Genomic DNA, 17,565 nt, shown 5'->3' with positions numbered 1-17,565 from the left:
TAATGTCAGACAAGTCCCCTTCTACACTAGCAGATCCCCAAAAAACCTTTAAAAATCTGAAAACCCAAAAGCGAAGTGTGACTTCGACTTCATTCAAATTGCAGCTACCAGCTGGGACGAAAGGAAGAGAAGAAGAAATTAGGCTCGTAATCATAGTGGAATCTTCTGTTGGTGTTATTGCTTCATACCATGTTCAGAATTAGGCGCGGAGGATAAACGAAAGTTCACTAGAAGTCCAATATACAGTGTTCCCCAAAAGTGTAGTTTTCTTTTAATAAATCACACTGCAAAAAAGTCAAGACTGATAAATGAGTCGGCTCATTGACCTCATACCATGTGCAAAATTATCTGGTGTAGAACAACTCAAGTGGAAAAACAAAACGTAGGAAGTGCCATCCCTGCTAACTTATCTTAATCAGTAGATTAGTTGTAGAAGAATGGAAGAGACTGACTTGAAAAATTGGAAAGCCCACAATATTGCAAGGAAACTTGGAAGCTGGAGAATGAGGAGGCACTTTCTGACGAAAGGGTGTTAGATCTTCCCCTGAGTCTCAGGAGTGGAAGGATGACAACAGATGTGTTAGGATTCAAACCTCTAAGAAAGGACAAACTGCGATTTACTATATGTTGGAACAGCCAATATTTCTATAATTGATGTAGAAGCCTTTCAGATTGCATCTTTCTCTTCTGCGTTTCTGGAACATGCTAAAAGAAGATAAGTGATGAGGACAGGGAGATACAAGTTGGCTATGTTTAAGGAAAAAGAAAAGCATGATAGGCATCGTTCTAGAAACTCATACATCCAAGAAATAGCTTAGTATTCTTGTATGCTTATGTGTTTCTAGGCACTTATAGTTGTCCAAACAATTATTCTAAATAGGAATTATATGATCTTGTACGATATTCATAGGGATAAATTTTCATTTGCAGGTGGTCAACAGCAATGCAGCGAGTCATCTGTACATCAAAAATTTTATAAAGAAAGTCATTGTTGCTGTTGAATCCAGCGGTCATGATTTATTGGATGTCTTCTATGAACAGTATGCATATTATATGGCTTCATTTAAGGTAACTAGGTGATGCTGACTTCGTAATGGCACTTTTCTGTTTCTTGCGTCCTTTTCAATTTAGCAATAATGTTAAATGTCCCCCTTTTTTTGAAGAGTGTCCCTAATTTCTGTTAACAATAGTGTTCAATGAAATTGCCTATCAATTAAAGACGCGTTCATGAAGGCAGTAAGAATTACGACAATGGGAAAGACATGCAAATATTTCTTTCTGTTGTTGAGTGGAGTGATGTGATGACATTTAAAATTTCAAAATCTGTTATTTGCAGATATTATGCTGTTTGGTCCATGAGCATATTTATGGAGATCAGAGAGTTTCTTTAGTGACTAATTTATAAGTTCGTTATCACCCAGAAAATTTCTCTAACTTTTGTTGAGAAGCACTTTTACAACTTGGGACATTTTGGAATTTCCGGTTTTGTTCTATCATTCCTTCAATTCTTCTGTGAATTATTTCATCAACTCTTTGCTACTCTGACATGTACATTGGAATAGCTAGACTTCTTTCGGCATTCAATCTTGTGTTTAAACAATTAATGAGATCAAGCTGTCCTGCTTTTTCAGTGCTTGATTGCATCTTTTAGCTTCCTCCATATTTCTCCTGCCAAGTTCATTTGATAACCTTTTTACCCTCTCAATTATTTGTTCTTGCTGCTGATTTCTTCTTTCCTCTTCCTTAAGTGTTTTTTTTTTTTCCCGCTCATACTATCTTAACTCTCCTTTCTGCCTGCGGTTTTTATTGTTTATCATAGTCCTGTGATGTCAACTTGGAACAGATGAGCTTGGCTGGATTTGATCTAAAGCCTAGTCTACTGGTTTGGGGATTTTAAGTTTCTGGAAATGCGATATATTATTTATAAACTCTTTCATGTGAATAATGGTGTTTGGATTTCGGATTAACCTTGGATAGGATGATAATTTGCTAAAAGGCAACACACGGGTCTACAAAAGCATATCCTTTCTCTTTCCAGATGGTACGTCTATTAATCCTTTGGAGTTCTGTATCTTCCTTGCTTCAACTGATGCTACTTGCAGTTGCATCTTAGTCACCACCCTTTCACTTTTTTTAGGTCATTCGGAAAACCAAAGTTGTCCAAGACCAGCAAAAGTGGTGATTCCACTGAAATGTTCGGTCAACATGCTCGAAGGAGATACTGGGTATGTTTTATTATTATCAGTCATATATTTGTGATGGTTTTATCGATTACTCTATGATAACTTATGCATCAGGGCACTTCTGTCAGTTACCAGGTTCACAGACGAGGAATTACAGGGTCCCGCATATCGGAAAATGTATAGTTTGCTCATGCACAGGCTTCCCTCCATTGATCTGAGTCACACCACCATGGATGGTTTTGTGCTGAAAATTTGCGAGATTGGAAGATCCTGTCAGATTTGCTCAATGACCCTCAATCGAGTGGTCCTTTTCTTATATAGAAATCATTTTCCCTAATTACAATATATCCCTTAATTACAGTATCCCCTAATTACAGCATAATATCTCCTAATTACAACAACACCTATATCCCCTAATTACAGCATAATATCTCCTAATTACAGTATCTATATCCCCTAATTACAGCAACATCTATATCCCCTAATTACAGCATAATATCACCTAATTACAGCATCTATATCCCCTAATTACAGCAGCATCTATATCCCCTAATTCAGAAAAGATATTTATAGATCTGTTTCCTAAATAGCTGTACAATTTATTTATGGTAAGTATGTTGTCTATCCTACTAACATCCCCCCTCAAATTGATGTTGGTCAATCAAGAAGCATCAATTTGCCAATAAGAAACTGATGACGTAGTCGTGTCATAGTTTTGGTGAAGACGTCCGCTATCTGAAGGTCGCTTGAGACATGTGGAAGAGAGATAACCCGAGTATCAACAGCTTCCCGAATAGAATGGCAGTCCACCTCGATATGTTTGGTACGCTCGTGATAGACGGGATTGGTAGCGATCTGAATAGCTATCGTATTATCAGCATTAAGAGGAGTGAGAGTAGACTGAGGAAAACCTATTTCAGCAAGTAAGCCACGGAGCCACATAATCTCCGAGCAGGCTGCCGACATGGTACGGTACTCGGACTCGGTCGAAGATTTGGAAACACAATCCTATTTCTTACTCTTCCAAGATATAAGTAAATCACTAAGAAACATGCACCACCCGGTGACAGACCAGCGAGTATCAGGACATCCTGCCCAGTTAGCATCACTAAAAGCCACAAGGCGAAGATGAGTACCAGTAGAGAAGAACAAGCCACGGTGAGAGGAACCCCGAAGATATCGAATAATTCGGCGGACCGTGACAAGATGAAGGTGGCGAGGAAACTGCATAAATTGACTGATTTGCTGGACAACAAAGGAGATGTCAGGCTGTGTAATAGTGAGATAATTGAGACTACCAACTAACTGTCGAAACACCATGGGATTAGGAAGAAGATCCCCCTCCTTACATCGATACTTGACATTCACTTCCAAAGGGGTATCCACGGAAGAGGAGTTCTGCAAACCAGACAAGGAAATCAAGTCCTCCGTGTATTTATGTTGATGCAGGAAAACCCCAGAGGGATCGGACTGAACTTCTAGATCGAGGAAATATCGAAGAGGACCAAGATCCTTCATATGGAATGAATCATGAAGATGCTGCTTGAGTTGATCAATGAGGGCAGAATTAGTCCCAGTGATAACAATGTTGTTGACATAAACCAGAAGAAGAACGATACGAACAGAAGTTGTATGAAGAAACAACGAAGAATCATACTGGCTTTGGATGAAAGAAAATCGAAGTAAGGTAGCCCGGAACTTATCAAACCAGGCCCGAGGAGCCTGTTTCAAACCATACATAGAGCGCTTCAGCTTACACACATTCGACGTCGACGACGAGCAAAGGCCAGGAGGAGGTGTCATGTAAACATCTTCCTGTAAATCACTATGAAGAAATGCGTTTTTCACATCCATCTGGCAAAGGGACCATCCCTGAGAGGCCGCAATGGCAATAGTAGTACGCACAATTGTCATTTTAGCGACAGGAGCAAAGGTCTCCTCATAGTCAACCCCATACTCCTGGCGGTTACCAAGGGCAACCAAACGAGCCTTATAACGGTCCACAGACCCATCAGGCCGAAGTTTCACAGAAAAAACCTAGTCACACCCAATTAGCTTGACATGAGAAGGATGAGGGACCATGTCCCAAGTCTGATTTTCTTGAAGAGCTTGAAGTTCTTCCTGCATAGCCTTTCTCCAACACTCATGTTTATCAGCTTGTGAGTAGGAATTAGGAATCGACACAGTTGATAAGATAGTTGTGAAGGAGGTATGAGGGAAACCATACCTATCCGGTTGATGAGAAGTACGACCAGATCGTCAAGGAGGGTACAAAACAGGATCAGGTGGCAGATCAGACTCAGGAAGGGGTAGAGTTGGTCAGAGTTGGTCGACGACGTTTATACACAAAACCAGGCTTGAAGCGTTCAGGTGGGCACATCAAATCATTAAAGTGAGGAAGAATAGAAACTGCAGGAGATGATGTAATAGAACTAGGAAAGAAATATTGATGCTCAAAGAAAACGACATTACGAGATATCTGAAATTTATTAGAAGAAGCATCATAACACACAAATCCTTTTTGAGATAAGTTATATCCCATAAAGACACATTTCACAGATTGCGCAGAGAGTTTGTGACGTTGATGCGGAGGTCGATGCACAAAACAGACACAACCAAAAGTGTGCAAGTCAAGAAAGCTAGGGTGCTGTTTATGCAGACGATAGAATGGAGAGTCGAAATTTAGCACTTTAGAAGGCAACCTATTAATCAAGTATACTGTTGTAGCTAAAGCTTCAACCCAAAATTTAGGAGGAACAGAAGATGCAAGTAATAAGGTCCTAGCAACATCTAACAAATGTCAATTTTTGCGCTAAGCCACGCCATTCTGTTGAGGCGTATAAGGACACGAGCGGTGAGAAATAGTTCCTTTGTGACGAAGAAACTCAAGAAATTCATGAGACATATTCTCCACCAGAATCAGATCGTAAAGTCTTAATGCTAGTGGTAAATTGATTCTCAACATATGCTAGAAACGATTTGAAAACAGTAAAAACTTCAGACTTATAGCGCAGAAAATATACCCAAGTATGCCGACTATGGTCATCTACGAATGTCACAAAATATTTATAATGAGCATGAGAAATAACAGGAGTAATGCCCCATACATCACTATGAACAAGGTCAAAGCAATTCTTTGCCCTACTCCCGGAGCAAGGGAAGGGAAGAATCTTACTTTTTCCGATTTTACACGTAGAACAATCAAAAGACAAAGCATGAGGCAAAGAAGAATCTTTTTTTCCCAACGAACCAGAATTCAGCAAATGAGATGAAACAACATTGTTTGGATGGCCTAAACGTTTGTGCCATACTTCACAATTATTGTAGACAGTAGTACGAGCTAAACAAATGATACTAGGAATGGAAAAGTATAATGGAAACAGTCTCCCAACTTTAGGCCCCTTCGCTATTATCCTCCCCAACACTGGATCCTGCACATGACAACCATCACGAGAAAACTAAACATTGTAATTATTATCCACTAATTGTCCAACCGAGATAAGACTAATAGAAAGCCCAAGTGATACAAAAATATTAGTTAAGTGATGGTGCGATATCACCAACCCCAATAATTGGTAAACGATGGCCATTAGCAACTTGAATATTAGAAGAACCAGTGTACTTACAAACATTGCTAAGCATATCAGGAGAACTGGTCATGTGATTGGATGCAGCGGAGTCAACAAGCCAAGATTGAGATGGTAAAGTGTGTATAATACCCTTACCTTGCAGCCCGAAAGCGGAAAATGCCGATACAATCATTTGCTGCACCATTTCTGGTGTAAGGGCAGGTGTAGCAGCAGTGGAAGATGACACTGAAGCGAGATTTTGAGTGCGGGTTACCCCATCCGAAGTGTGGCCAGTAGCAGTAGCATGATAAGCATTCACGGGCGGTTTTGAGGACGTGTTGGGCATTCTTTGATGATGTGCCCCTTCTGTTTACAGTAGTTGCAGAACTTTTTAGCACAATGAACAACAATATGCCCATAATCTTTGCAACTGTATCACTGAACTGTACGCATGTCTCGAACCCTCCCTTTGCCTTAAGCAGCGTATGCGACAACATTCTCTTGCAGAAGCGAAGATTGAGTAAGAAGACGTTGTTCCTCTCAAAGAAGTGCTCCAAAACACACGTCAAGAGATGGTGAAGGATCCCCGTGCATCAGGTTGGAGCGAATAGATTCGAATTCTAGCCTTAGTTTCATTAAAAACTGGTCTCTTTTGCTAACTTCATGGACTGCTTAAACAGCAGAGAGGGACTCAGTCGACACTTCGGCATACACAATGTCGGAAAACTCAGCCCAAAGATTCTGAAAACCATAGAAATATTCCTAAATAGAGAGTGTACCTTGGGAATAGGCAGCAAGATCAGTTTCCAACTGAAATCGCCGGGCGGAATGATCGTGATGATAGACCTTTTTCAAGTACTCCCACATCGATTTAGCCGTCTTGTGCGGCCTTAAATTGAGTATAAGCAGTGGATCAATAGACCCAAGAATCTAAGTCATCACGTGAGCATCTTTCACCTTCCATTGAAACAACGTCGTAGAATCGGTAGGTGCTGGATCACTCCCATCAACATGACCCCACAACTCCTTTCCCATGATAAAAAGTTGAAACTGAAACTCCCAGGCAGCATAATTCTTCCCTGTAAACCGAGTTTGAAAGACTTCTGAGTTGGAGTTGTTAGCCATAACTAGAATCTCTCGAAATACACCGAAAAAAACTGCAAACCAACACCCGCACCCAAGAAACCAGAAAACCAGATCCTAGAACCACAAGTGGTCCTTTTCTTATACCATGTCAGATTTACTCAATGACCCTCAATCGAGTGGTCCTTTTCTTATATAGAAATCATTTTCCCTAATTACAATATATCCCTTAATTACAGTATCCCCTAATTACAGCATAATATCTCCTAATTACAACAACATCTATATCCCCTAATTACAGCATAATATCTCATAATTACAACATCTATATCCCCTAATTACAGCAGCATCTATATCCCCTAGTTACAGCACCTAATTACAGCAGCATCTATATCCCCTAATTATAGCATAATATCACCTAATTACAGCATCTATATCCCCTAATTACAGAAGCATCTATATCCCCTAATTCAGGAAAGATATTTACAGATCTGTTTCCTAAATTACTGTACAATTTATTTATGGTAAGTATGTTGTCTATCCTACTAACAGATCCCACCCGTTCGAACTTTGGAATATTTTCTATTGGATGTGGACCTTTGTTGTATTTTCTCCTTTCAACATCCATTCATAGGGAATTGGTTGAAGGTTAAGAACCTTCGATATTGTCATATTGGTGATTTACAAGGCAGCACCCATTAATGGTGGTGTCCTTCAGATGAACGGCTTTGAAACAATGGGTGCAATATGTACAGACTCCTGCGCATCAGCAAACTGTATGTTTGCTCCTGAACTGGACTGCGTAAATTCCTTGTTATAGTGTTTATCTCTTTCAGGCATACCTTCTCAGTGGAACTTCTCCGTAGGAGTCTGATTCTTCCTTTAGATCTCAGTCTTGATTTCAATTAATTAAACTATGCTGTGGTAGCTAGAATTTGCTGATTTACATTTTATCTCGGCATATTTACACTCGTGTCTTGACAGATTCATGTTTATGAATCAACAAATTTTCTTGTCTTCCTTAATACATCTGAATTTGTCTTGTGATTAGTGCATCTTTGTGGAGCCATACGTTGCTATGCGTAGTCATAGTTATAAGTGGATATTGGAAGCTTATGCCTGGAAGTGTAGACAATTCGATACTACTATTGACAGTTTTGTTAAATTTTTTGAGAAACTTGTACTAAATATATATATATATATATATATATGTGTGTGTGTGTGTGTGCATATTCACTTTGCTAAGGAACTTCTATCCATTGCTACTGTAATTTCCAATTGTGGAAACTGAAGTTCCCTCAGATGGAAGAATAACCACCTTGATAGAGAGTTGTAGATCTGAGGTACATGATTTCTCTCTGTCTAATATTATTATATGTTGGAATACCACATGCTCATAAATATACCTACTAACATGGTATTCCATATATTAATATGTATGCTAAAATTATATTTGAGTTCACGATATTCTAATGCATACATGTAATTTATCCCAGCATAAAGTAATCTGTAGCAAGCAATAAGCACCATACAATTCAATAATCATTAGCAAACTACAAATTTCAAGAGTCAATTATATACCTTTCAACAAACATTTATAGATTTGAAGAAAAGTTACAAGGCTATAAAGTAGGACTTCCGGTTTTGTTTGTAAGTTATTACAATGTCCATATATATCATGCAAACCAGCAACAAATTTGCTAAACACGTTACTTTGTTACAAAAATGACACTAAGAATATAAGGAGGAGATGATCGCTATGCAGGCATGTTTAGAGAATGATACATAAAAGTTAAAAGCACTTTCGTTTTCACCTTGAGTATGTAATCATTTACAAAGTTGACAAGCCATGATGAAGTTACAATAGTTATACATTAGTCAATTTTGTTCTATTCGAGTGCATTGAGCATCATATACGTCCTTGAAAGTATAAAAGTGATCCATTATCAATTCAACTTTAATCCTCTAAGTGGAGAATACTGAATAAAAGTATGTTTTATATGAGAATCACGAACCATTTTACTAAAACCATCACATGGGTATTTTGTACATCGCCACCCAATAAAAGAACATGCTAACTTGTTTGGAAGTCTTCAGTCTTCTTTCCATTCCACTTCTATGATCTTGAAATATGAGAATGAGTAGAGGGCACTACCAGCTTTCTTTCTTTTTTCAACAGATCTCATCAGATGTCATGTTTTATGCAACTACTCTTGGTAAAGGTACATTTGAACTGTCAACTGTGGAGTTGCTGAATGGAAGCTACGAATCAACCCATGGTCTTCTTAGAACTTCATGCCCACAAGTTGTCTACCTCAACTGCAGAATGGCTCGATTGAAAAGCAGGATATTGTTGCCAATGATTGGCTACAACCAAGTTTCATGAATGCATTCTTTGTGATTGTATATTACTAGTTTCGCCTGCCACTGAATACACTGCTAGAATAACTATAAATCACTAATTTTCCTTGACTAGAAACAAGGTTGTTAGCCTGTTGCTGGAGCATTCTCCTTCTAAAAACTGTACACGTAAGTATTATCTCACCATTACATCCCCAATATCAGTTTAACTGAAATTAACTATTTCTAAATTCTTATTTCGCAGTTTGACACTGTGTAAGTTTCGTCCTATCCATATACCATTGTGGATCAGCTTAAATGAATCTCCATTTCCTGAAAAAAAAATACTACTAACCTTTACCCCTAGCAATCGTCTCGCTTATGTCTGGGAACTCAGTCATGGCAATATACCCCTGTTAGAGTTTCTGGTGGAGAGCATGGTTTTGGTGCATAGGTTTTTCTGTTTGTTTAATCTAACATTTACATTTGTGGCATGCTAGAGGATTTCCATCAGCTAGAGATATGAATCTCAAGTTGATTACAGTTTCCGTTTTCTTTAGTAAAATCCAAATAATGACATTTAGAATCTGGTACTCTTAACTGAAAAGTTTATCTTCTGAAGAATTACCAATGTTTGGACAATCTGTTTTAGAATACTTTATGCAGGACTTTAACTCCATGAATTGAAGGGAAATTTTCAAGTGAAGGATCATACCATTTTACCTCTTTCTGCCCATTCACTATTAATTCTTAGCAACATCACATGGATGCTGCATTTAAGAGTAAGGTAGGTCTGAACATCATGAATACCACATTTAACTCTTTATGTTTTATCTTATATAGGTGTTCCATTTGGCCTTCAAGTCTTTTCTTGTCAGAATTTATACTGTCTTATCCCGAGATTTTCTCAGATAAATTTTGCTTTGAGGTAAGGCAATTGTCGCTAGGTTTTGTCCTCTGAAGTTTTCTTAATGGTGTTTATTGTTTTGTAGAGTTTTGCTAAGCCCAAAGGCACCTACGTACAAGCAGACATGTATCTTGGGCATCTGATAGGCACATCAGGTGGCACCTGTGTAGATTAGTCGGCCCCAATATCATACTGGTACAATGAGCCAGTGAGCTACACTTGTACAATGACTGCAGACTTTGTGCAATTTTTAACCATCTGTTTTTCTGTGTGTGTGTGGCCCACGTGACAAGCAGACATGTCTTATTTTTGGGCCAAGGCATCTGCATGGTGAGGCCCACCTGATGCATGGCCCGGATAACCTACTGATATGGCGAGGTTGGCATGTTTGACAGTGTGTATTAGCATGTGGGCTTAGCAGAACTCCCAAGATGCTGATTCATGTTAGCATTGTAGAACAACTATTATGTTGCTATTGAATCATCATATAACTTGCACTGATGTGCTAGTTAAGATTCTTTACATGGGGAAATTATCCCTTTTGCAGCAACAATTTCCGAAAATTTTGAGAATAGTCTATCCACACACACACACACACAATATGTATATCATGTCTAAACCATATCACAGGAACTACTGAATGTATCATGTAAACTATGAATCCATTCGAGCATATCACTTTTCATTTGAGAGCCATGTAAACCTATGCTTGTTGCTGGATTGCAAGGAAAATTTCAAGAGAAACCCTAAACATCTTTGGCATGCTCAGTTGAATTGGATTGGAGAAGAAATCAGTAGAAAGAGTGGAAAAGACAGTGTTGAAAGAGAGAGGAGAAAAAGATGGCTAGGGCAACTGTTGTGTAGAATTCCTACACAACTCTCATAACATTAAAATAAAAGCACACATGGTGCTCCAACAGAGTATTCAAGATACACACACACACACAAAATGCAAAGTATACATATATTCTCAGTAGTGCTCAATATTCCCCCTCAAGTTGGAGCATAGATGTCAATTATGCCTAACTTGTCCACCAGACGATGCAAATTGTCCTGCCCAAGAGATTTGGTGAACATATCAGCTAGCTACTCCCCCGAACGAATGAATGGAGTTTCAACTTCTTTAGCTGCCGCCTTTTCATAGATGAAATAATAATCTATGTGTTTAGTGCGTTCATGAAACACATGATTGCTAGCAATTTGAATGGCTGCTTGATTGTCACACTAGGGAGGAATGGCATCAGAAGAAGGATAACCAAGTTCTCGTAACAGAGTGCGCAACCACATGAGTTCACATGTCGCATGTGCCATGGCTCTATATTCAGCCTCTGTAGTAGACTGAGCAACCATTGACTGCTTTTTACTTTTTCAGGTGACCAAATTGCCACCCACAAAGGTGTGATAGCCCTATGTAGATTGTCGATCATGAAAACTCTCGGCGCAGTCAGCATCGTAGTAGCTAGAGAGATGAAGATGACCATGTCGCTGAAATTGTAAGCCTTGACCAAGAGACATCTTCAAATAATGGAGGATTTGATACACGGCAAAAGGATGAGCCATATGAGGAGCATGCATAAACTGTTTGACACACTCACTGCAAAGGACATGTCAAGCCGGGTAATAGTCAAATAAATGAGATGACCAACTAAGCGACGATACATGCGGGGATTAGATAATAGATCTCCATCATCAAGACCAAGTTTTTTAACAACAGCCATAGGAATAACTATGGGTCGACAGCCAAGCATGCATGTCTCGAACAAGAGATCAAGAGCATATTTCCATCGCGAGAGAACAATTCTAGACTGGGATCTAGTAACTTTAATGCCAAGAAAGTAGCGATATGTACCTAAATCTTTGATAGCAAATCACGTTTGAAGAAAAGATTTGAGAGCAGTAATGCTTGCAGCATCATCATCGGCCAAGACAATATCATCTACATAAATGAGTAACACCATAATCCCAGTAGTGTGGCGACAAATGAAGAGAGAATGATCTGAGTGGCTGCGAACAAAGCCAAAGTCTAACAATGCATTGCTATACTTGTTGAACCAAGCCCGGGGTGGCCGCTTAAGACCATAGATAGCCTTCTTGAGGCAACAAACCTGATGTAAGCCACTGGTTAGGGAAAAGCTTGTTGGCAAATCCACATAAACTTCATCAACAAGATCATCATGAGGCATTGTTCGTGTCCAGCTGGAACAATGGGCAAGACAAATTTACAGCCAAAGAGATGATCCATCTAGAAGGTACTTAATAGTATAGACCTGATGACACCCAACTGTCTGCTTCCCTTTAGGTAAAAGCACTAGCTCCCATGTATCATTTTGCTCAAGAGCTTGTATCTCTACCATCATAGCTTGCTTGCAGTCAGAATTACTGAAGCCTTCCTTGAGATTGCAAGGAATAGAAGAAGAGGAGATTGAGGCAGTAAAGAACCTAAAAGTAGGTGACAAGCACTGAAAAGAAACATAGCGATGTATAAGATGGCAAATACATGACCGATTAGGCTTGCGTAAAGCAATAAGAAGGTCATCAGAAGATTAAGGGATAATATATGGATCTCCATCAGAAGTGGATGGAATAATGGGAGGCTGATTAATGGGGGATTTCTTCCTTCATTGTTAGACAAATAATGGTTTGAGAGGATTAGAGGAATGGGAATCTTCATCAAGTGAGGGGACTGGAAGAGGTATAGGTTGATGTAACAAGGTCTCTCCCCGATTGCTAAGATGATTATGTAGCGAACGTCCTTCAGATGAGCAATATAGAACATCCTCAAAGAAGGTGACATTTTAATGCAGAGGCATTTTCACACCGGGCTCGAGTGGGGTGGCCTATGCGATGCAGGGGCACACTCGAGGTGGGCGACCTGTGTAAGGCGGGTGGCTCATGTGAAGCAGAACCCATGTGAAGTGGGGCCCACAAGGGGGGTTCGACCGAGGTCCTAACCCATGGGATGTGAGGCTAGGGCTATGAGATAAAGGGATTGATTCGCCATGTTCTATCAGTTCAAGCTTTTAGATCAAGTCGTTAATTGTCCTACATCAAAGTGGTTTCAGAGCGGGAGGTCTTGTGTTCGAGACTCCTCACGGGGGGTAATTTATGCAGGGGCATTTTCACATTGGGCTCGAGTGGGGTGGCCTGTGGGATGTAGGGGCACACTCGGGATGAGAGGCCCGTGTAAGGCGGGTGGCTCATGTGAAGCGGAACCCATGTGAAGTGAGGCCCACTTGGGGGGTTCGATCGAGATCCTAACCCATGGGATGTGGGGCTTGGGCTATGAGATAAAGGGATTGATTCTCCATGCTCTATCAGTTCAAGCTTTTAGAGCAAGTGGTCAATTGCCCTGCATCACATTTGCTAACACGTACTTTTTTGCGAGTCAATGAGTTATAACGTTTATACCCCTTCTAGGAATGCGAATATCCCAGAAAAACACAATTTTCAGAGTAATGACTTTATTTGTTATTACTGCCATCAAGTTTATGAACAAAACATGTATAATTAAAAACTTTGGGAGATAAGGAAAATGATTTTTCATGAGGGTGTAAAATTTTAAAGGAAGATTTATTCTGTAGAATTCTAGATGGGATGCGATTAATAAGAAAGACAACAGTAAGGCATCATCTAAAAAATGTTTAGGAACATGCATACCAAGGAGAAGTGCACGTGTAACTTCAAGAATGTGACGATTCTTCATTTTGGCAATGCCATTTTGTTGAGTGCGAGGATAAGAAGACTAAGATAAAATACCATGATCTTGCAAAAAAGTCAAGAAGGCCTTCGACATATATTCACCCCTAGAGCTGTACACGAACTGAGTTAGCTCAATTAACCCGCTCGACTCGACTTGAAAAAGCTCGATTTGACTCGATTTGAAAATGAGTTTGAGCCGAGTTGAGCTGATTTTTGGAGCTTGAAAAAATTTCAAGCCAACTTCGAGCTTGAATCGACTCAGATCGAACCTCAACTCGAATCGAACTTGGATTGAATCAGTTCGGTGACTCGATTATTTTGATATTTACGTTGCTCACCAAGTGTTTGATGAAATGACTCAACGAAGTGTTGTTTCGGGTGCATACGTTCTCCGCAGGATCGGTTGGTGGCGAGGAAGGTATGATACGAAACAAATAACTACAAAATAAAATAAAATTCATGATAAAACTACCTTTGTATTTTGATTTTGATGTTGCCTATCAAGTGTTTGATGAAATACCTGTAAACTGCTGTTGTTGTTTTGCATACTATGAGAAATTGAAAGTGCACTCCATGTGTTTGAGAAAATGTCACACATGCTCGAACTTGGCTTGAACTAGCCTGAGCTGCTGACCGAACCGAGTCGAGCTAGCCAGTCAAGCTTGAAGACCAAGCCGAGCCGAGTCGAGCTGTGCCAAGCTTGACTCAGTTTGACTTGTGTACAACTCTATTCACCCCCCATTGTCAAAGCAAAGAATTTTAATGGGGCATTGGAATCGAGTAGCAATTTCATTGTAAAAGGACTTGAACATATAATGTTTGAAGTGTGGAAACACGATATCACATTGCTTGGAATGGTGGAAGTCTAAACAGGCTCTAAATGGCAAGTGAGCTCGTTTCTTCAAATATAAGAAATGACACTATTGCCATTTGGGTCAATAGCCATTCCACTCAATGCAAATATAGGAACTTCCATCCTAAGTGTGAAATGCATCTCAGCTGGTTTCAGCATATTTCTCAATTCTATGATGAATAAAACAATCATTTGGCTTGGAGGTTTTGGTCACAAACCCTAAAGCTCATGGCCCAAGAAAACGGTAGATCAATTGTCAATCTTTTGATCGGAACATCATGACTAATACAACTTTCATGTTCATGTTACTAATACTAACTTAATTCCTTCTCTTTTTTGATACCCTATTGCTGTTTATGTACCTTTTGGCTTTCAATTTATCTTTTCATGTGAGTTCCATTTGAGGTCTTTGTTCCTGTTTAAAACACTTGAATTATTGAACATGTGTATAATGTGGTTTTTTTCTTATTGAATCTTTCAAACTATAGGTTGGTTCTGGTGTTGGCTTAGTTGGTATTTCTCTTACCTACGTAAATGCCTCCAAGGTATGATATTACCATGTGAGTTGTGTTGAGTTTTCCCTGGTCAAGATTTTATTGATGTTCGGTTGATTCTTGCCTAGCTCCATTCCTCCAATGCAACTTTGGATTTCTCAGGGCTTTCAATTGCATATTGCTCAGTGGTTATTTCTATTTTCTTTTTGATATATTGCCAATTATGTTAAATCCATTTACACACCGATGCTAGCCAAAATGATTGTCAGAAATATGTGATGAAGATGTGGGTCCCCCAAGATCCAAATCGTGGGTCCCGCGGTTCATGAAATGGGCCCCACATGTATTAGCATGCGTTCTAAGTCCACGAAAGTTTTTTTTTTTTTTTAAGGGTTTTAGTAATTTTCTCAATGGCCTTTGTATATTAGGGGTTTGGCATAATAACCACTACAATCACTATTGTATGTTTGCTACAGTAACTCAACAGTATAAGTTACAATGATGCTACAATATTTTAGGCCCTTTTAAGGATATTCAAGTGTTGTGATTTAATAGAGTCTAGAGGTTGAGATAAGTTTGTATTAGGGTTTCTTTTATATATACATAGTTTTGTAGATGACAACTGGCTTGGAATTTGGAACAAAGCAAAGTAGTTATTTTTCTTAGACAAAATACGTTCGTTTGCAAATGGAGAAATCTTTATAATCAACCTCTTTGAATAGTGTTGATGCAGGACAATTAACCACTTGCTCTAAAAGCTCGAACTGTTAGAGTATGGCGAATTAATCCCTTTATCTTATAGCCCAAGCCTCACATCTCATGCGTTAGGACCTCGGCCGAACCCCCCTCGTGGGCTCATGGGCCCCAAATCACATGGGTCGCCCACCCCGAGTGTGTCCTCGTATCCCGCGGGCTACCCCACTCGAGCCTGGTGTGAAATGTGCATTAATCACCCCCGATGAGGAGTCTCGAACACAAAACCTCCCCTGTGGGCCCCAAATCACATGGGTCACCTACCCTAAGTGTGTCCCCGCATCCCATGGGCTACCCCACTCGAGCCTGATGTGAAAATGCCCCTGCATTAATCACCCTCGGTGAGGAGTCTCGAACACGAGACCTCTCGCTCTAATACCAATTTGATGCAGGGCAATTAACCACTTGCTCTAAAAGCTAGAACTTTTAGAGTATGGCAAATTAATCCCTTTACCTCATAGCCCAGGCCCCACATCTCATAGGTTAGGACCTCGGCCGAACCCCCCTCGCGGGCTTGTGGACCCCAAATCACATGGGCTGCCCACCCCGAGTGTGTCGTCCCGCATCCCACGGGCTACCCCACTCGAGCCCGGTGGAAATGCGCATTAATCACCCCCGGTGAGGAGTCTCGAACACGAGACCTCCCCCATGGGCCCCAAATCACATCGGTCACCCACCCCTAGTGTCCCCGCATCCCATGGGCTACCCCACTCGAGCTTGGTGTGAAAATGCCCCTGCATTAAGTGTGATGTGATTTTCCTCTATTTTCTTCTTTTAGCTCCATACAAATTTCCGTCCACCCTATATCAAAGTATTATTAGAGCAAGTTCATCTACATGCTGATTCTTAGAAGGCAAGATCAAATTGAAAGGGCTATACAAGAGGAGTATATAGGTAAGACATGTAGAAGGAATGATGAAATTGGAAGGGCCGGGAAAAGATCTCGAGTAGATTTGGATAATTTGACATCGTCTAAAAAATATTGAGGACAATCCTTCTGTGCAAGGTGGTACTATCTGGAATTTGATGTGAGTGATGCAACAATGTTCCGTTCGATTGTCTTATTGTATAGAAGAGGTGACCGATATAGGAGGGTTTTGATTATACATATGGCAGAAAGTTTGGGTTGAGTTCCAAGGCGTTCCGTAATTGACAAACTTTACCGGTTGGTTGGTGAATGCAGTTCTTCAAATGGGAGTGTGCTGAGTAAGATGAAGGTTAAGATTGTGACAACCCAATTTCTGGTGCATTTCATTGCAAGGACATTGGGGAGAGAGACATAAAGAAACATTGTTGCATGAAGACTATAGGGAAGCAACAACAAATTTTATTGCATGAGTTGGAAAGCATCTATTTCAAAATGTTAGCAACTATAAATAGCTAGGAAGTGAGGGCGGCAGCATGAATCTAGTGCAATTTGAAGTGGGAGGGCACCCAGGTAAAACATTTGTGCAACTGAGGAAGAAATTGGGGACTTGGATGAAGACAAAGGAGGTGAGGAAACAAAAAGTTCTTGCCCTTGAATAATGAGCAAGAACTCTATCAGAAGTTTCATCGTTCCCAACAGAAGGATCTGCTTCCTCATGATTTGGAAAGACATCTATCAGTAGATCAATCAGTAGAAAAGAAGGCTAGTGGTTTGTATTATCAGATCCAATGGAAGATCTTAAGTGAACCATAGTGT

General features: G+C 40.0%; 1 protein-coding gene across 1 annotated transcript in view; it reads left to right on the top strand.

Annotated features, from left to right (window-relative positions):
• Positions 1-17,565, top strand: part of LOC131225011 (branched-chain-amino-acid aminotransferase-like protein 1) — a 123,088-nt gene that overhangs the window by 9,257 nt on the left and 96,266 nt on the right. Inside the window, exons 3-7 of the mRNA XM_058220439.1 lie at positions 931-1,068; positions 1,978-2,041; positions 2,138-2,225; positions 10,019-10,103; positions 15,123-15,179. Coding sequence (XP_058076422.1) covers positions 931-1,068; positions 1,978-2,041; positions 2,138-2,225; positions 10,019-10,103; positions 15,123-15,179 — 432 coding nt within the window. The remainder of the gene's footprint in view (positions 1-930; positions 1,069-1,977; positions 2,042-2,137; positions 2,226-10,018; positions 10,104-15,122; positions 15,180-17,565) is intronic.

The sequence above is a fragment of the Magnolia sinica genome, chromosome 14 (assembly GCF_029962835.1).
Source record: "Magnolia sinica isolate HGM2019 chromosome 14, MsV1, whole genome shotgun sequence".
Lineage (NCBI taxonomy): Eukaryota > Viridiplantae > Streptophyta > Magnoliopsida > Magnoliales > Magnoliaceae > Magnolia > Magnolia sinica.
This window is presented reverse-complemented; position numbering and strand designations above follow the sequence as displayed.